Source organism: Hibiscus syriacus, unplaced genomic scaffold (genome assembly GCF_006381635.1).
Source record: "Hibiscus syriacus cultivar Baekdansim isolate YM2019G1 unplaced genomic scaffold, ASM638163v2 tig00110201_pilon, whole genome shotgun sequence".
Classification (NCBI taxonomy): Eukaryota; Viridiplantae; Streptophyta; class Magnoliopsida; order Malvales; family Malvaceae; genus Hibiscus; species Hibiscus syriacus.
The window spans coordinates 1,643,034-1,660,525 of NW_024062624.1; the positions used below are offsets into that span (position 1 = coordinate 1,643,034).

A 17,492-nucleotide genomic window follows, 5' to 3' on the forward strand; every position below is an offset into this window, starting at 1 on the left:
TATAAATCAATAGAATTAAATCTATTGAAATCATTAAAAACATATTATCAAATATTGTAATTCAAAATTCTATTAAGATATTATTTTCATAATATTAAATTTTGAAGGAGGGCATGGCCCTCCACCCGGCATATACATATACGTATAAGTTGACTCTAATTGCTGACTTTGAAAAAGAATAGTATATACGAGCTAATAGTGCTTATAACTTTAAAATAAAAAGAAGAGAAAGTCAATAGTGTTCATTCATCTGGACTAACAAAAACCAACCAGAAAATTAATAATAATAATAACCTAGAGATATGGAAGAATGAAAGGGGGACAAGATCGTCCAATAGTTTGGAGGTGTCGGTAGTTAGACTTGGACGGCTTCAGAGAAGGGATAAGAAATATCATATAAAATCATGGGTTCGAAGCTTGATGTGGATCAACCATCCTAAATTAATGCGTTATAATAATATATTATCTAAAAAAATTGATTTTAAAATTATATAATAAATATTAATATTTAATTCATTAAATATAATCTCCATACATAGAATTATAAAAGTAAATCATACCCTTATTGTTATTGTCGCTGCCAATTTTGAGATATGATTGGGCTGGTTTAATTGATAAGATTAAACAGAATTTGGGACAGTGGTCGCACCGCCATCTTAGCCTATGTAGGCAAGCTGCAACTAATCAAGGGTACTTTGTTTAATATAACAAACTATTTGTGTCGTCAACTCGTGCTTCCTCAAATTATAATTCGCAGAGGTTATTTACTAGAATTTTCTAGAAAGGTACGAATTTGTCTATTGCAGGTGCTCGTGTGAATTGGAAGTAAATTTGTACCTTGAGGTCGGAGGGTGGATTGGAACTTAAGGACACGCAAAGTTGGAATAGAGCGTGTCTGCTTCAGCTGATTAAAAATGTGCTTGCTAGTTAGGGCTCTCTTTGGGTGGTGTGGATAAAAGAGTACGTGGGAATAGTCTTTTACCCTTAAGTTGGTTTGGAATGTTTTTTTTTATTGCATATGGGAGGAGATGAACTCTGAACTTTATGGGAAGCATAGCAGAGATCATGAGGCTGTTTTAGACGTTGTAAAGAGCTGGTTCGTGTTCGTTTAGGTGGTACGGTGAATTTGCCTCTTTGCTCTAATTGGGGATTCCTTCGTAGGGGAAATTTCTAGTTTTTCTTTACATTAGTTGGGTGTGAATTTCCTGCAGCAGGTTTTCGGTTTTCTTAGATAATTGCAATAAAAGGTTTATCTTATAAATTAAATTGATTTATTTCATTCATCGTGAAATGATTATTATCAAAAAGTAATATTTGATCTTTTATTTATTAATAAAATAGATTTAAAGTTTTTAATGAAATATCTTTTGAATCTTTCAAATCCTTATTTCATCGATAATCTTGGTGAAAATGTTGAATTTTTTTTCAAAGTCAAGACAGAAAAATAGGAAATACATTCACATTCTTCTTCTTCTTTTTCTTCAATATAATTGAAAATAATTTATCATCGAAATTCCAATTTTCCAGTTTTGTCCTTTACTTGAGGTCTTCACTAACGTGCTTACTGGGCGGCCAATACTCGGAAATCGGAATAATTATTCCATTCTTACCGAATTCTTCTTCTTACTTTAAAAAACAAAAAATTGATAGCAGCCAAAATAAACAAAACTAGACAATCTCACTCTACTTGATATCTCTCATAATATATTTCGTCTATTTTTAATAAAAATATAATATTATATTTGATAAGATATGTACCACTAATGATATTAGAAGCTAAAAAGAATATTCCCTTTCCTATACAAGTTAATTAAATTTGTTTTTTTAATAAAAAATAATTAAATTTGTTTTATATTAATTAACATGTATTTGGTGTATAGTTAAAAATACGTTGTATAGAATTTAAATCTTAATATTATTCCAATAATTAATAACAAATTCCAAATATAAACTATAATGTATAAAAGAATACTAAATTAAATTTATTTTGATATTTATTAATTTGATGAATCAATATTATCAAATCATGAAATGATATTTAACGGTGGGAGGTGCCTTCAATCAGAATTCAAATAGACTTAATAATAAAATACTAAAGATTATATTTTTATTGGATAGATATCTTAGCCAACTTGCATTTGTCCCATATAGGGTTATCATATTTGATATGGACCAACATTGTTTTGATTTAAGCATATATTAAATATTAAGGTAATGGAGTTTAAGAAAACCAAACCATCCACCGGCAAGTTGAAAGAATTTATTAATGGGAAACGATACATTAGCATCCAAGTACATTATCATGAAAACGAATCTCTCTCTTATAATATAAGATAATGTTCTTTAAGTTGTTTTCTTCTTTTCACAATGAAATCATATTTTATTTATAATTAATTAATTTTTATCAACCAGTCATACATATATCTTTTAAATATTTTTTTAAATTACGCATACTTTTAAAATATATACTTAAACATAAAATCTATGTCAATAAATATTTTGTGTAATGATAAAATATATTGTACTTAAAAATAATATTATTAGAAAATAACTATAATTTTCAAACATAAATAATAATAAAAATGAAACTTGTACTAAATTTATCAAAAAGTTTGGTATGTTTTGATATAAATCTTTATAACGTATTTCATTGATTTTTTTTTTTGAACAATCTCTATTTAGGGGAGGGGACAAGAGAATTTTGCTATTTTATTGATATTTTAGGGAAGAGAGGAGGAATTAACTGAGTTTTTAACAACTTATTTTATAGATTATTGACATATGCTATTTTAGTGATATTTTATATAACAATAATGATCTTTTATATATTTTCTAATATCTAATGGGATTTTAATTATTACTGATATAATTATGATATTATTTAATGGAAATTGTTTAACGTATTGGCGATGATTTTTTAAAAACATTTTTAAAGGATAACAAATAATATAGGAAAGAATCATTGCGTTTTTCATATATATTTGTAATCCATTCATATACAAAGGATTTTGGATGTTCAATGATCCAACTGGTAAGAATATATGCCAAATTTCATGAATGTGGTTGCTTAAAGATCATCCAAATTTGATTGTAACAACTAATGGAACTCAATCAATTTGCAAGTTCAATCGCCAAATGTTACCAGTTTGCTTCCAATCTTTTCTCCTACGCTCTCTTTCTTCTTCTTCTTCTTCCGTACAAATCCAAAAATAAATTAGTATATATGATTTAACCATTAAGCTTCATATTATATCCATATAGGTCATGTTGATCAATTTTTAAATAAATTAAATAAAAAATAAAAATGTTAAATTTCATTTATTGAAAACGAATCATGTGGGTGATTAAAATAATATCTCTACCAATTAAGCATCAAGTGTTCCAATCTTAAAACTTTAAGCTTGTATTTTTTATAAGACGAGAGATTATTTGAAATCAAAGTAAGACTGGAGGGAAAATGCAATAATAAATGGGGGGGGGGGGATTTGCACCGCAAATGTTGCTTTCAAAGGAAGGACGTCAACCACTAGGCATAGCTAATAACATGAGATGCATGCACTTTGCTTCTTTTATCACTTCCACACCAAAAGAATCCTTTACTATTTGGCAATAAAAACACTAAAAGTAAGAGATAGAGAGGTAAGATTACATCATAGATAATATAATCCAAAATTTTAAATTCAAGAACTGCAGGCCGTAGTTGAATGTCTAATGTGCAAACCACTTTCATTTACCAATAGGCTAACAGTCGAATATGTTGTTGAGAGGTTACACTTGTTACACTCTCCGTTCTCCAGGTGTTGTTTTGGAATGAACAACTCTAACACAACTTAAGTATACATATGATTATATATTACACTCTTAACCATCCATCAATTAATATTATCACTGGTTGATGAAATAACTTCACCACTAAAAAGCTAACAGATTAATGAGATAAACTTGTTATAATCTTAATATTATCTGTTAATTAAGTGTCAATTCTCTTTTATCATATTTCATCACGTGATACCAAGGACATAGAATATATAGTCGACCTTTTTTCATAAGAGAGCTCATGTAATTCATTCTCTCCAACTTCCCTCTCTATCTTTCCCCAGACTCATCTTCATTCTCTGTTGTCGGAACATAGCCCTCGTCCACACCAAAAAGAATAAATCAGGATGGACCAATCAACTAACCAACCTTCGTTTTCAACTCGTTAAACCACCCTAAACCATCGTACTTCATGTTGAACATCAAAAAAACTAATTGCAGTTTCATTTTAATTCAATGTATACACTGCAAATCAAACCTCTATGGAGTAAACCAGAGCTTCTCGGTTCTCATGCTGGTATATGCTACATGCTTGAGAACAAGAAGCTCAAAAATTCCATTGCTCAAACAAAATCTGCATAGTTTGGGCCACACAAAAAAAAAAACTCCACCCACATCCATCCATTCGTACCTATATACATGAATTCCACTTAACTGAACTGAGACGTGAAGATGATGCTCATATTAATGTCCAAGTAAAAGACGCATAGCAGAAGTAAATAAAAATTCTTTATTGAATTAATACCCTCCAATTATGTACATTGATTGTGAATCTAATCCTGGAAGACTCAACATCCTTGAGGGAGAAACTGTTACAGGTATAACCGACTAACTTTGCTACTGGACCACACTTCAAAAATGTATGTAAGCTCGACCTCATACAAAGTTTATTTGGTGAGGGATTGAAACTAATGGAAGTCTTAATCTACAGCTTAAAAGAATGGAATGTACAAGTTCGATGGCCTGACTCAGGGTCAATTGTAACAAAAGAGCTTTAAACATGACACAAAGCTCCTCGATGGCTGCCCAACGGATCAATGAGATGAATATTACTTATTATCATGTGTGAAGAGATGTTGTTCGGGTATTTCTTTTATTTGTTACCACTTCTATCACAACTTCATCATGGGATGGAACTCTGAGGGTTGATTTCATCATGTCATAGACTGTAAAACCAATTGCCACAGAAGGAACAACCTGGAGAAAACATACAAATATTAGTTTAACAAGAAATTATTGATGTAAAGTATGAAAATTGGAAGGGACTTCTCTCTTACCTTCAGGTAGTTGATGCTCAGCCCTGAAAATAATTGCTTCCAGCCTTGATTTTTAGCAATCATAATGAGTGTTTCCATTGTTCCTTTCAACTCAGGACTATTCGATGCCAAGACCCTTTGGACCTAACAAGACAATTCACATTCATTACACTAAAAGTTCCGGTTTGATCACTGCTTGATTTATGGATCTGAATCCGAGGAGTAAAATACCTGCATTTGCCTCCTCACAACATCAAGGGGATATGTGAAAGTTTGTCCCAACAGACCAGCTACAGATCCACATGCTAGATTCACCATTATATTTTTCTTCTGCTCACGAGGGGTATGACGCTTCATCTCCTCATAGAAGTAAAACTTCAAACCAGCATATGGAAAGATTCCATAAAGCGATGGTGCTGAAAAACACTCTCACATATGAATAAGAAAACCCCCCACAATAACGTAACCACCAACGCACAAGTTTACTACAACATGATTAGTTTTGAAATGCATACCAACACCACGGTAGAGACCTCTGAGCCCTGACCCTTTATAAGTCTTTGAAAAACAATCGAGAATCCCTCTGTAAACTTGTTCTGTATTAACTACTTCTATGGCATTAATCTTTGATGGAGCAACAACCTGCCCTAGCAAATGAAATTTGGTCAGACAAACAGAAATGCTCAGAGAGAAGGATCCAAGCCCAATGAGTGTCGGCACTGAATGCCTTGCACCTAATTGCAGCCTCGGCTATCACAGTATATACCTGATAAGCTAATTTGGTCCGAACCAAATCAAGAGGATAAGTAAAAAGCACCGCAGTTCCTCCAGCAAATGATCCAGCAACAAGATCAAGAAGAGGGCCTCTTGGAATGTCAGGAAAACGTTTGATGATCCATCTACGGTACTGTTCGTAAGTCATATAATGAAGTGCTGCATAGGGAACAATTCGAGCGACACTAGCACCATTTCCTCTGTACATACCAATAACTTAGTAAGCAATTGAAAATAAATTTCACGAAAACCTTCGAGTTAAAAGCTAATGAATCGGACATCACCTGTAGAAACCCATGATGCCTTCTGTCTTTGCAATCCTTTCAAAGGATCTAAAGAGGCCTATGCTGCGAAACTCGGCTTGTCTAGTCTGAAACAAAGTAATGAATTAGTAGTTCCATCGGCTAATGCAAGATGAATCTTCAATTATTGCATGCCCCCGTAAGATGGCTGAACAATAAGGAAAGCTACATTCTTTCAGTTATAAATTATTTGTTTACAAGATGAGTATATCGATTTGTTATTCCCATAGCGAAGAAGACGATCAAAGTATAAAATTTATAGGGTTCGACACGTTAAATTTCCCAAGTCTCGACAGCAATTGAAGTTCAAGAATTACCGATCTAGGCTGAAAATGTAATCAACCTCAAAACCCATATAATTTTCAGCATAAAAACTTCATTGCATGATAACTTCAGCTATGTTAAAAAACAAGCTCGAGAAATCAAATATGAATGCAAACCCATTAGAAACACTCAAACATCAAAGAAGAAACAGAGAGTCGAACAAGTACAGGCCATTTTGCAAGAACCAAGAAATCAAGTCAACCTATGAAAAGCCGGAAAAAAAAAGAAACCTGAAACAAAATCTTCACACGCTCAAGAGGAGCGACAGCCGACTTTGCAAGGCCTCCAGCAACACCACCAGCAACCAACTCTTTAGCAAACAAAGGCATGGACTTTATGATCCCATCGAAGAACAAACCCATATCTCTTTCTTCTCCCTTCTTTGCCATTCTAAGCACACGTCTTGTAGCCCCAGATAGCGAGAAAAAGAGAGAGGGGGGGAGAGCGATATTTGATGTAAAAGATAAAAAAAGAGTATTAGTTTTTAATAGAAAAGAGCAGGCTTAGGAGAAGAAAAGAAACATTTGTATCTGATGAGGGTAGGTACCGGTGTAGGGGGGAAATGTGGATTTTATATGTTGTGGCCAACTGATGACAACTGCGCAGACGAGCACATGCCTTGGCTCCTTTCTTTCTTTGGTATTTAGATTAGATTCCGAATGGGTGAAGAGAGGGGAAGGTAATTGACCCACGAGTTTGGTGGACCTGCTGATCTCAGTTATACTTAATTCTGTAATTATACTGCTGCTTTTATAGCCTTTTGATGATAAAGAATATTGTAATCTTGGCTGATATTATTTTTATTCATTGGTTCCAACTTGTCCACTAAAAGTCTGTTTTGGTGGCCATTGGATGAATTGTATATGTGTTGGCCCATTCTCCTGGTTTTGTTCATGTCACTTATGATCCAGCCCTTATTAATATATATATATATATATGACCTGTTTTAACTCCTTTTTTTCTCAAATAAAGAATAACGTACATCAGATGTCAGTCTTTTACTGAATTATATTTAAAAGATAATTTAATTCATTAAATTTTAAAAGTTATAAGATAATAATTAATTTAATAAATATTTAAAATTATTTATTAAACATTAAGGTAAATATATCAATGATCATTAAAAATCTGAAATACTTTTACTTTCATCACCGAAATATTTTTTTCACTAAAATCATTTTGATCACTAGACCATTAAACTATGAACAATTAATATGATATGTTCACATGTCAACAACAATTGAGTCCACATGCACATATGTTATTTTCTTATTCTTTTTATTAATCATTAATATTTGATCTATTCATCTGCTAAACCAGATCAGATATTGCAGAAGTAAAGACGATCCTCCCAACCTAGTTTGCTCCATTTGCAAACGCCAGATTTTGAACCCTTGACCTTGCTTAAGAAATGTAGTGCCTCATTAAATCAATTCTTCCATTAAAGAGACATGTGTCACCATCTTATCAATAAGAAAATAAAGATTAATTCTCTTAATAACAATGACTCCAATGATTTTTCTTATTAATATTTTGATGACCTAAGTGTAAAACACCATAAAATTTCAGTGACCATTGGTATAAGTTATCCTAAATATTATCACTGATAACAAATAATCATTAAATTTATCCAACTTCTATAAATATTATAACATCACAATGACTATTTTATAAAAAATTAATAAATTTAATGATCATCTTATAATTTTTAAAAGTTGAATGATCAAAATAACCATTTGATATCCGGTGTAATAAAAATAAAATGCCTCTGTCACAACCAAGATAAATAAATAAAATAAAATGCCTTTGTCACAACCAAGATAAATAAATAAAATAAAATGCCTTGTTTTTCTTATGGTTTTTATTTGCAATAATAATGAAAATGAAGCAGGATTTAAGGTTTCTATGGAGAAGAGGCAAAACAGTAACGGTGTCAAGGTTTGCAGGACAACTTATGTGAAAACTGTGCATGAGAGACTACAATATCATAAATTTCCAGGAAAATATTAGTAATATCTAGTTCATGATATTCCCAAATAGATTCTTCATAGTAACATGTCATTTAAAAAAAAAATTCAAATTTAGGGAAAAAAAAGAATTAAACCAGAACAGATTCCCAAAATATGCCTGCATTGTAAAATTAGAAGCAATATGACCCCTCGATGGTTTAAGGGTTCAGATGAAGATATCGACACGTGGAGCTTGCCACCAGATGAGTTCCATTGAGAAAAAAAATGGTAGAAGATGCTTTTATTCGGAAGATATTCTGTTAATGAGGTGGAGCAAGATTCTTTCGAGCTCTTCACCATTGCTCCATTCATGAACTTCTGCTTTGACAGAAGCTCGGTCACTAAAAATACGGTTCCATAAAGGGTAGTTCTTCCTTGGCATCACATAATCACTGTCTCGAAGCTTTAGAGTTGGGCAGTAATCACCTGATCCATCTCCCAGGTAGATAAAATTTGGCTGCCTCTCTCAGGAGCAGAAGCACAGATTAGGTCAAGTACTAGACCCTACAATAGAAATCGGGGTTAAAACTCTAATTTACGACGAAGAATCAACCACTCCGAAGAAAATATTTTAGAGCAATATAAGGTATATGATTCTGGGATGCTAAAATCCAGTAACTATTCAGCAGTAACAGAGCAACTAAACAAGAATGTCTCTTGAGCATTAGCCAACATTGTAATGAAACTTTAACTTTAAAATATTTTAGGACTGTTCTTTCTCTTTTGTTAGTAGAACTTGGATTACAGAATGCAAAACTGCTAAATGAGAAAAATATTCTACCCAAGCAACCAGATCCCAAATCAATAAAAATTCAACATATAGACAGAGATAAATCGATCCTATTTTTGTAGGCAAATCGACAAGGAATGAGCATTGCATTAACAAATTCAGATGATTAGAAACAATGAAGAATGAGCATATTTCCTTGAAATAAAAACCTACATGTCTACAAAATGCAAATGCAGAACCAACAATCCTTTAGCTTCGGATAAACTAATATTCCAGATAATCAACCAGATGTTCAATCAACAAAAAGTAGAAAACTAATAAATCAGAAATCATCGCATGATTTGATAAATATTATCTATCAGTGAACATGTTTACCTTGCACAAATTAGTTGGACATAGACTGCAGCCATGTGGAGATAAGGAAAGATCCTGAGCCTTCCTTCTTCCACATAGCTTGGGTTCGTATAGATCTTTGAAAAGCAACCCAACAGACCATGATGTTCCAAAATTTTATCGATGAAAAACTGATTTGCATCACTAAGTATCCTCAAATCGCATCTGACATTCCGTACCATGTAACCAACATTAACCGTAAGAGCTTTGAAAAAAAACAAAACATGAAAAAAAAGGATGTCCAAGATAACTACCCAAGCGCATAGGCGGATTTAATGGCAGCAGCAGTTCTTGGATTTACCGGAGTCTTTTTCAAGGATTCTGCAATATCATCAGCAGTCTTCCCTTGGGAATGAAGCTCCTTCATCATCCTATCCTACAATAGATTTAACATATAACAACAAAGTTCATGAAATCAAAAAGGCTTCTATTCTTTTTTTTCCCCGGCAATAACCACAAAATACAAGCCTTTACCACAGATAACAACAAATCATGATCTTTTAGTCTTTAATAATCACAAATAGCAGATTTGATCTAACACAATAAGCTAATTTCACAGTAGAGTAGTAAATTATTAGCATCGATTTCAGAAAACCTACTACTCCCACTTTCTTCCTAGTAATAAGCATATTTATTTAGACCTCGAAAATGGTGAAGGAAGAAACTTTATAAGATGCTCCCTGAAGTTTTCATTTCACTAATAGATAAATCGATTTTTCCCCCAGCAATCACACGGTGAGAAAATGAAAAACTGCAATTAACTAGCAATGGCAATTAAAATTGAAAAGGGGGCTTTAAGTCAAATGTAAAACAAACCATAAGGGAATTCCAAGGCAAGGTAGATCGAAGTTGATTGAAGAGGTCGAGGAGGCCCATCTCCGTCACAACCCATCTGTCGCTATCTCCGTCTATTAACGTCCGGTCAAAGTAAAAAATCACCACAGTGACAGTAGCCGTCATTTTAGGCGGCATCCGGTGCCTCCGCCTCTAATCGGTATTTTGGTGGCGGGGGGTACGTATCAGAATGGGGCCGAGGCTTAGTTATTTGGTGGCTACGGAGCAATTGAACTTATTGTAGCCGTTAGATCTATAATTCTAGATAAACATTTTAGTAAATACTAATTAAAAGGTAAATAACACAAATGATTCATATTATATGATATTATTTTGTTGAGTTTTCTGACTATTAAATATTTAAAATAATTTCTCAACTATAAGGTGTTACTTTTTTGAGTTACTCGAATATTAAAAGTTACAAAATGGTCACCTGACTATTCATGATGTTCCAAAACTCGTCATTTTTCATTAAAAAGTCGACAGTAGTTTAAACTAGACATTAACTTGCTAACTAATATATAATAAAATATGACCTCATAATCTTAAACAACTATCATTTCTCAATTAATATGTTAACATCCAACTCAGACTGTTATCAATTTTTTAACTGAAAAGACGAGTTTGAAACATAATGAATAGTCGATGATCATTTTATAACTTTTAATAGTTGAGAGACTTAACAAAGCAATGCCTTATAGTTATAGTATCATTTTGTAATTTTTAATAGTTGGGGACTCAACAAAGTAGTATCCTATAATTGGGGACCATTTATGTATTTTATCCTAAATAAAAAAAACAAAAACATTATTATAATTATACTAATTATTATTTAAAATAATATTTTTAATTACCTTTAATAATATTAACCGTAATTTAAAATAATCATTTTTATTCATTTTAATAAACTAATACACGATTAATTCATGAACTTAATTAATAGTATATTAATATATATTTTGATCAATCTTGATTACTAATTTACAATCACTTAACTTTTTTAAACGTCAATTCGTATAATATATACTTTTTGTGAGTCTTGACCAATCCTGAAAGTATGAGAAGAGAACAGTCTGATTGAGTTAATTAAGCTTATGCACCTGTCTTTATCATTTTCTATATGAAGCATTTATAGATTCAATTTCCAGCATGATAGCGTTTCTATAAGATTCTTGGTTTGATTATTATATTTTTTTCCTCTCGGAGAATAACTTTCGAGAGAAATGAAAGTACAAAGGGTGATTGGAAGCAGAGGAACAGCAAAGGAATAGAAAAAAAAAATCGAAGTGAAACGTTGAAGAAACATGCAAATAAGGTCTTCTCCAACACGGTAACAAAGGTGGTGGAGCAGCTAGTAATAATGAAGAAATACTCTGGCAACAAAATCAGCGCATCTTGTAGAATTGAACTCTTGAAACCACACCGCGTCGACCGCTCAATGAATATTTGACCATTATATCCACATCTCGGGGATTCTTCTTGTTTGGCGCCACAGTCATGCTCCCAGTTATTGCATCGCCTTCACATATGGTTAGCACATCCTCTAAATATAACACTGTTTGCTTCCAATGGGTGGCTCGCGATTTTGGTCCTGCATTTTGTTTTTTGATTTGCAGTAGTGAGAAGAAAAAAAATATTAGTTGCACCAAAACTCCATACTTAGCAGATGCATTACTTCCGTATTGCCATAAACCAAGGGCAAAAATATTCTAGGATGCTCCCCGATTTGTATTCATCAATAAGATAGAAAGGACAAAGAATGGGAAGATTCTGCAGTTTATTACTGCTGATTGAAAACGGAATTTGGGAAAGAATGAATGTTATCGTCACGTTCTGCAATAAGCTTGAAAGGTGCAGTGAAAGAAGCATCCTCGGGAATCGTCTTAGAAATATCCTTTGTCTGAAACCAGAAATGCAAAATGAAAAATTCAGATGTATTCCAAACACATTATTTTCAAAAGGATTTCCAGCAATCATGTATATATAGATACCAATTATATATTCATACACATGAGAATTCTTCTACAATGTATTTCTCACCTTGAGAAGGTGGCAATTTGTCACAATTTGTTTCTGGTCAACCGTGTCAACAAGAGGTTCCATCATAGCTTGCTTTTTTATGCAACTCATGTCAAAGCCGTAAACATTATTCCAAACTGTAGCAAGATGGTGCCATGGAGAAAATATGGGTATATATAAGATTAAAGAAGTCGAATTCCGATGAACAGCAATGGGAAAACTGGTTGAAAGCATACAAACACATATGAACGTGAAAAATCTAGAATAATAACAAATCAGCAATCTGCTATACTCACATTCAATCTTGTCATCTTTGTACTCTGCATCCTCGATAGCTGTCAAGTAAAGAGAAGCTTTATCTGGTAGCACAACTACATCATTGACCTGAGACGGGTAAAGGAATAAGAAAATTGAATGAAAAAGAATGTACATAGAAGAAACCAACAAATTTTGCTTACATGAGCAAATAAGAGTGAAAATGAATTTTAAAGGCCCAGTCCCTTCACCATATGAAAGCACAAGGAAAAAAATGCACAGGAGAAGTTGACATGATCATGGAATTGAAGTTTCAATTTGATCTAAGCCTCCACTTAGAATCCACCTTGTACAAATCACAGCATCTAAGCAACATGTTTAGAGAATTTAATGAACCAAGTAGCTAGCTGCCATTCTATGCGCCTCCAACCAAGAAAAAGAACTTGATATACTAGCAAGTGTACGAAAGGAAAAGGTTCTGTTGACATTTAGATTTGTAGGTTAGCTGCAAATACTGGATGATCACAAGAAAAACAAAATGCAGGCAGCCTCTCATCACAACTAAAAATAAGCAATGCCTAACACAAACAGCTCGACAAATGTGTCAAGCCAAGCATTTACCATGTTGAATTTCCCACCTTTAATTGCATGCATGTATTCCAGGTTGAATATCAGTTTTACATGGCACACACATAAATTGCTCATCAAGAACTTCCTACTACATCATAAAAGTGCAAAAACAAACTCCCACCATGAAAAAACTGATTATTGACATTTATAGTATCAACGATAGCAGTAACTTACAAGCCATTTATCACGGGCATATAACACTGTATTCAACATATTTTCAAATAATAAAAACTAACCCATCCACTCTCATATAATAATGTCTACATTTGCAACTGGAAGCACAATTTCTTCAATCTTTCCTTTCAAAACTGTGACTACTGTAACAATAAAAAAATTGAGTAAGAATTTGTTTCAACAATTTTTTTAGCCATATCAGCCATATGAGAGCATTCAACCTAGTAATGGAAGAAATATTAACCACATTAGGAAAATAAGAGAAGACACCATGAGCGTAAGAATTTGGTCAGACAGATTATAAACAAAAACTAGAACAGAAAATAAAAGAAAAAATGTAAACTGGAAGACATACAGCATAAACATGTGCTGCCCCTGCTTTTGCACAAAACAGGGACAAAATTCCAATTCCAGCTCCCACATCAAGAACTACTTTGTTCTCGGCACTACATCTTTGAGCATTTCCTAAAATACAGGGACTCCAGGTTAGCATAGAGGAGAAACTTTTTCCAAACAAAAAAATGAAAAAAATTATGCAGCCCTACCATGTTCTTCCATTTTAACCAAGAATACTAATGCAGAAATAATTTACATAAATTGAAGTAGAAGGTAAGTGCAAAAAAGATATTTATTTTGGATAGCAAGTTCGATGCATTAATTCATGGGTGAGCTTAGAAAAAAAAAAGAACAATTACAATCAACCCTTCGTTCACAGATATTCGCCACCCAATATCTCACAAGGAATGGTGACCAAAACAATACTACTCCAAAAATAAGTCAAAAATAACCAAACAAGATTCAAGGGTACAAGTTGCTGCACACTTACTTCATCAATACCTGCATATACATGCAAAAATGGGGAAATCAAAATAAGATTTAAATGGAAGTGCTCACTGGGAGTAAATAAAACAATGTATAGACTTGAAACATTAGTCAATTCAATCAAATGGACCATCTAATACCAACAATGCTAGTTCCATATATATGCCACCAATTAAAAAGAAATTAGATAGATATAAGAAAACTACCGAACTCAAAGAGTTCCAACTTTTGCAAAGATTTAAAATTTCTTCCCATCATCGGAAGCTTCTTCATATGATCCTTTCCGTAGTTTTCTAATCAACACGAAAAATAATGGTTAAAAACCAATAAAGTGGGTGAGAAAGAAGAAAATATACCGAAATGAGAGTAAGAATCGAAGTAATAATCAGCACTGGTTTTATCATCATCGCCATCATAACCGAAAAAGGAGACGTAGGGTTCTCCTATGGAAACAGCTTCAGGAGTTTTATCAACGGCTAAGATTGAATCGTCGAGATTGGAGCTGTCGATGGCGATTTCCTCGTCGTAAGTGTCTTGGAAGCGAATCTCAGTTCCTTCAAAACTGTTCGAAGAGTTCATGGTGTTTTGAGCTGTGTTGTTGCATTTAAGGCGACCCGTATTCTTCTATAATACAGTGATCAGGGTTTTGTGGAGGGGTAAGCGTGGGAAGATTAGGGTTTTCGCGGGAGCTTTCCGCTTGTGCTGCTTGGGAAAAAGGTGAGCTCCAGTGTGGCGCGGGCTATTACTTCCTTCTTGCATGCTTGTTATGTATTACAGTTAAATTATAACTACATTCCCTAATGTTTGAATAAATTTCTTTTTTAACGAATAATGTTTGAAAAATTATGTTATGGTCATTAACATAATTCATTTATCACTACTAGTTTTGATTAAATTAATGACATGATATGTTAATACAAAAATTAATATTTAATCTAATATATTATATCACTAATTTAACAAGAGTTAGAAATACAATGATTATTTTGTTATAGATTAACAACATTAATAATCATAAAATAACTTTCCAAATATTAATGATTAAAAAAATTAAAGATTTAAAATGTTCTTTAACTGTTTCAAAAGAAAATCAACCATTCCCTTATTTTTGTTTGTACTCAATTGGATACTCAACTAATTAAATGGTTTAAATAAGTCTTTTGATCGATATTAGTTGGTGAATTCACGAGATAATGTTCTCGAATTTTTTTTTCACGATATGGTGCACATTCCAGATTAATTGCTGGAATGGGGTGAATTCTACAGTGGCCTTGGAGGTCGCCATGGCATCCGGGCGACCTTGGAGGTCGCCATGGCATCCAGGCGACCTTAGAGGTCGCCATGGCATCCGGGCGACCTGTGTGTATTTTGCAAAGGAATAGGTCGCCATGCAATCAACATGGGACGTGGGAATGCATGGGGGAGGGGATGCATGTTGTGCATTGGACGTGGGAACTGTGCATGGCCATGCACGTCGAACGGTGTAGGTCACGGCGGCGTGGTAGGTAGGTCGCCATGGAGTCTCGGCGACCAAGGTCCTGTAGCTGTTGTAGCTGCATGCATGCGTTGCATCATAGCTCAGAGATTCTTGCACCCGTAGCTGTATGTGTTGCATCTATAGTTGCGTTATTGCAGCGTTAATTTAGCTGTCAGCCTTTCAATGCTCAATAGTTAGACGATGCAATGCTAATATTATTTGCTTCAACAATCAAATTTAATGACTTTGTCCAACGCTCAGTTGCTTTATATAAAGGATATGGGGTTTAGGGTAGAAGCACAAGCAGAACCAGCACATATAAACTTTGCCGAGAGAAAGAAAAGGAAGAAGAAGAAAAGAAGATAAAGGCTCAAACATAGTTCGTGAGGTAATTTTTTTATTGTTTAATTTAGTTTATTATATGAAATTATTAGTTTGTTAGTTTCGGGTTTAGGGTAAAACTAAAATCTAGTTAATTAGTTTGTTAGTATAAATTATTAGTTTGTTAGTTTAAGTTATATTATATTAGTTTATTAGTTTAAGTTATATATTATATTATATAAAAAATTAGTTAATTAGTTTCTTAGTTTAAGTTATTAAATATAAAAAATATTAATTAATTTGTTAGTGTCTTTAAACGTATATTAGGTTGTTCGTTGAAGTTGAAGTTATATTATAAAAAAATTAATTAGTGCTTAATTAGTTTGTTATTTTAACTAAGTTATATTATAATAAAGAAATAGTTTATTAGTTTAAGGTATATTATAATATATTAGATTATATAAAATTAATTTGTGGGAGCTATTGTTGTTTAAATAAATATTTTGTTTACACATACATGACATTATTTCACAATATTTGCCCACGTACAGATTGATTCGAAGAAAGAAACAAGGCAGGAAAAGAAAGTAAAGGAAGAAGGCATAAAGACGTGAGTAATTTATTATTTTTTGTTGTCCATTTTTTGTTGTTGTGTATGTGTAAATTAGTTAGTTAGTAAGTTTATATTAGATTATATAACTAATTTGTGCGAGATAATTTCCGTTTTAAAAAATATTGTGTTTAAAAATATTTAGTGTTGTTTTAAAAATATTTTGTTTAATTTACATTGTATGTGTATATTAATAAGAAGTAAAAATTAATTGAATGAAATAATCCGGACAACGCATTATCTCGCGAAATAATTATTTCGAGAACATTATCTCAACAGTTTTGCCTAACAAATTTGTTTGATATTTTTAAAAAATAAAAAATATTATCAAACTAATCATTATTATTAGTAATAATTACTAAATGATTAGTATCAAATCTAAATCATTAAATATTTATAATAAATAATTATTAGTGATTATGACTAAATCATATTATTATTAAATCATTAAATATCAAATCATTAGATTAATAGTAATTATCAAATCATTATTAGGTTTATTAGTAAGCAATCAATCAAGTTAAATAATAAATTTTATTTGATCATTAATATAATAGTATATTATATTATATTTAATAATTTATGAAATTATCTTATCTAATTTTTTAATCTAAATTAATTTATTTTTTTTATTTGTAGAGAAAATGAGCAACAACTTTTTCACGATTGTCCATTATAATGGACAGATTATGGAAAATGAGGTCGGAGTAGTTTTTCAGTCTGAAAAACCAATAAATATGATGTTC

The 17,492-nt window shown here is 32.3% G+C and overlaps 2 protein-coding genes and 1 pseudogene across 2 annotated transcripts; all 3 read right to left on the bottom strand.

Moving 5' to 3' along the window:
* Positions 1-4,521: 4,521 nt before the first annotated feature.
* LOC120218803 (mitochondrial carrier protein CoAc2-like) lies at positions 4,522-6,916 on the bottom strand. Its single transcript, XM_039215698.1, has 7 exons — positions 6,703-6,916; positions 6,131-6,216; positions 5,839-6,046; positions 5,588-5,714; positions 5,304-5,488; positions 5,094-5,216; positions 4,522-5,013 (listed from the first exon to the last, which is right to left on the bottom strand). Exons 1-7 carry the CDS (start codon positions 6,859-6,861, stop codon positions 4,876-4,878), a joined length of 1,026 nt encoding a protein of 341 aa, XP_039071629.1. The 5' UTR covers positions 6,862-6,916; the 3' UTR covers positions 4,522-4,875.
* A 1,663-nt stretch (positions 6,917-8,579) lies between these two features.
* Positions 8,580-10,579, bottom strand: LOC120218804 (annotated as a pseudogene).
* Positions 10,580-11,559: 980 nt separating this feature from the next.
* On the bottom strand, positions 11,560-14,125 carry LOC120218805 (probable protein arginine N-methyltransferase 1). The gene is made up of 5 exons (XM_039215700.1): positions 13,872-14,125; positions 13,517-13,737; positions 12,754-12,841; positions 12,479-12,594; positions 11,560-12,338 (listed from the first exon to the last, which is right to left on the bottom strand). The coding sequence occupies exons 2-5, from the start codon at positions 13,553-13,555 to the stop codon at positions 12,219-12,221; spliced, it is 363 nt and encodes a 120-aa protein (XP_039071631.1). The 5' UTR covers positions 13,556-13,737; positions 13,872-14,125; the 3' UTR covers positions 11,560-12,218.
* Positions 14,126-17,492: the final 3,367 nt, after the last annotated feature.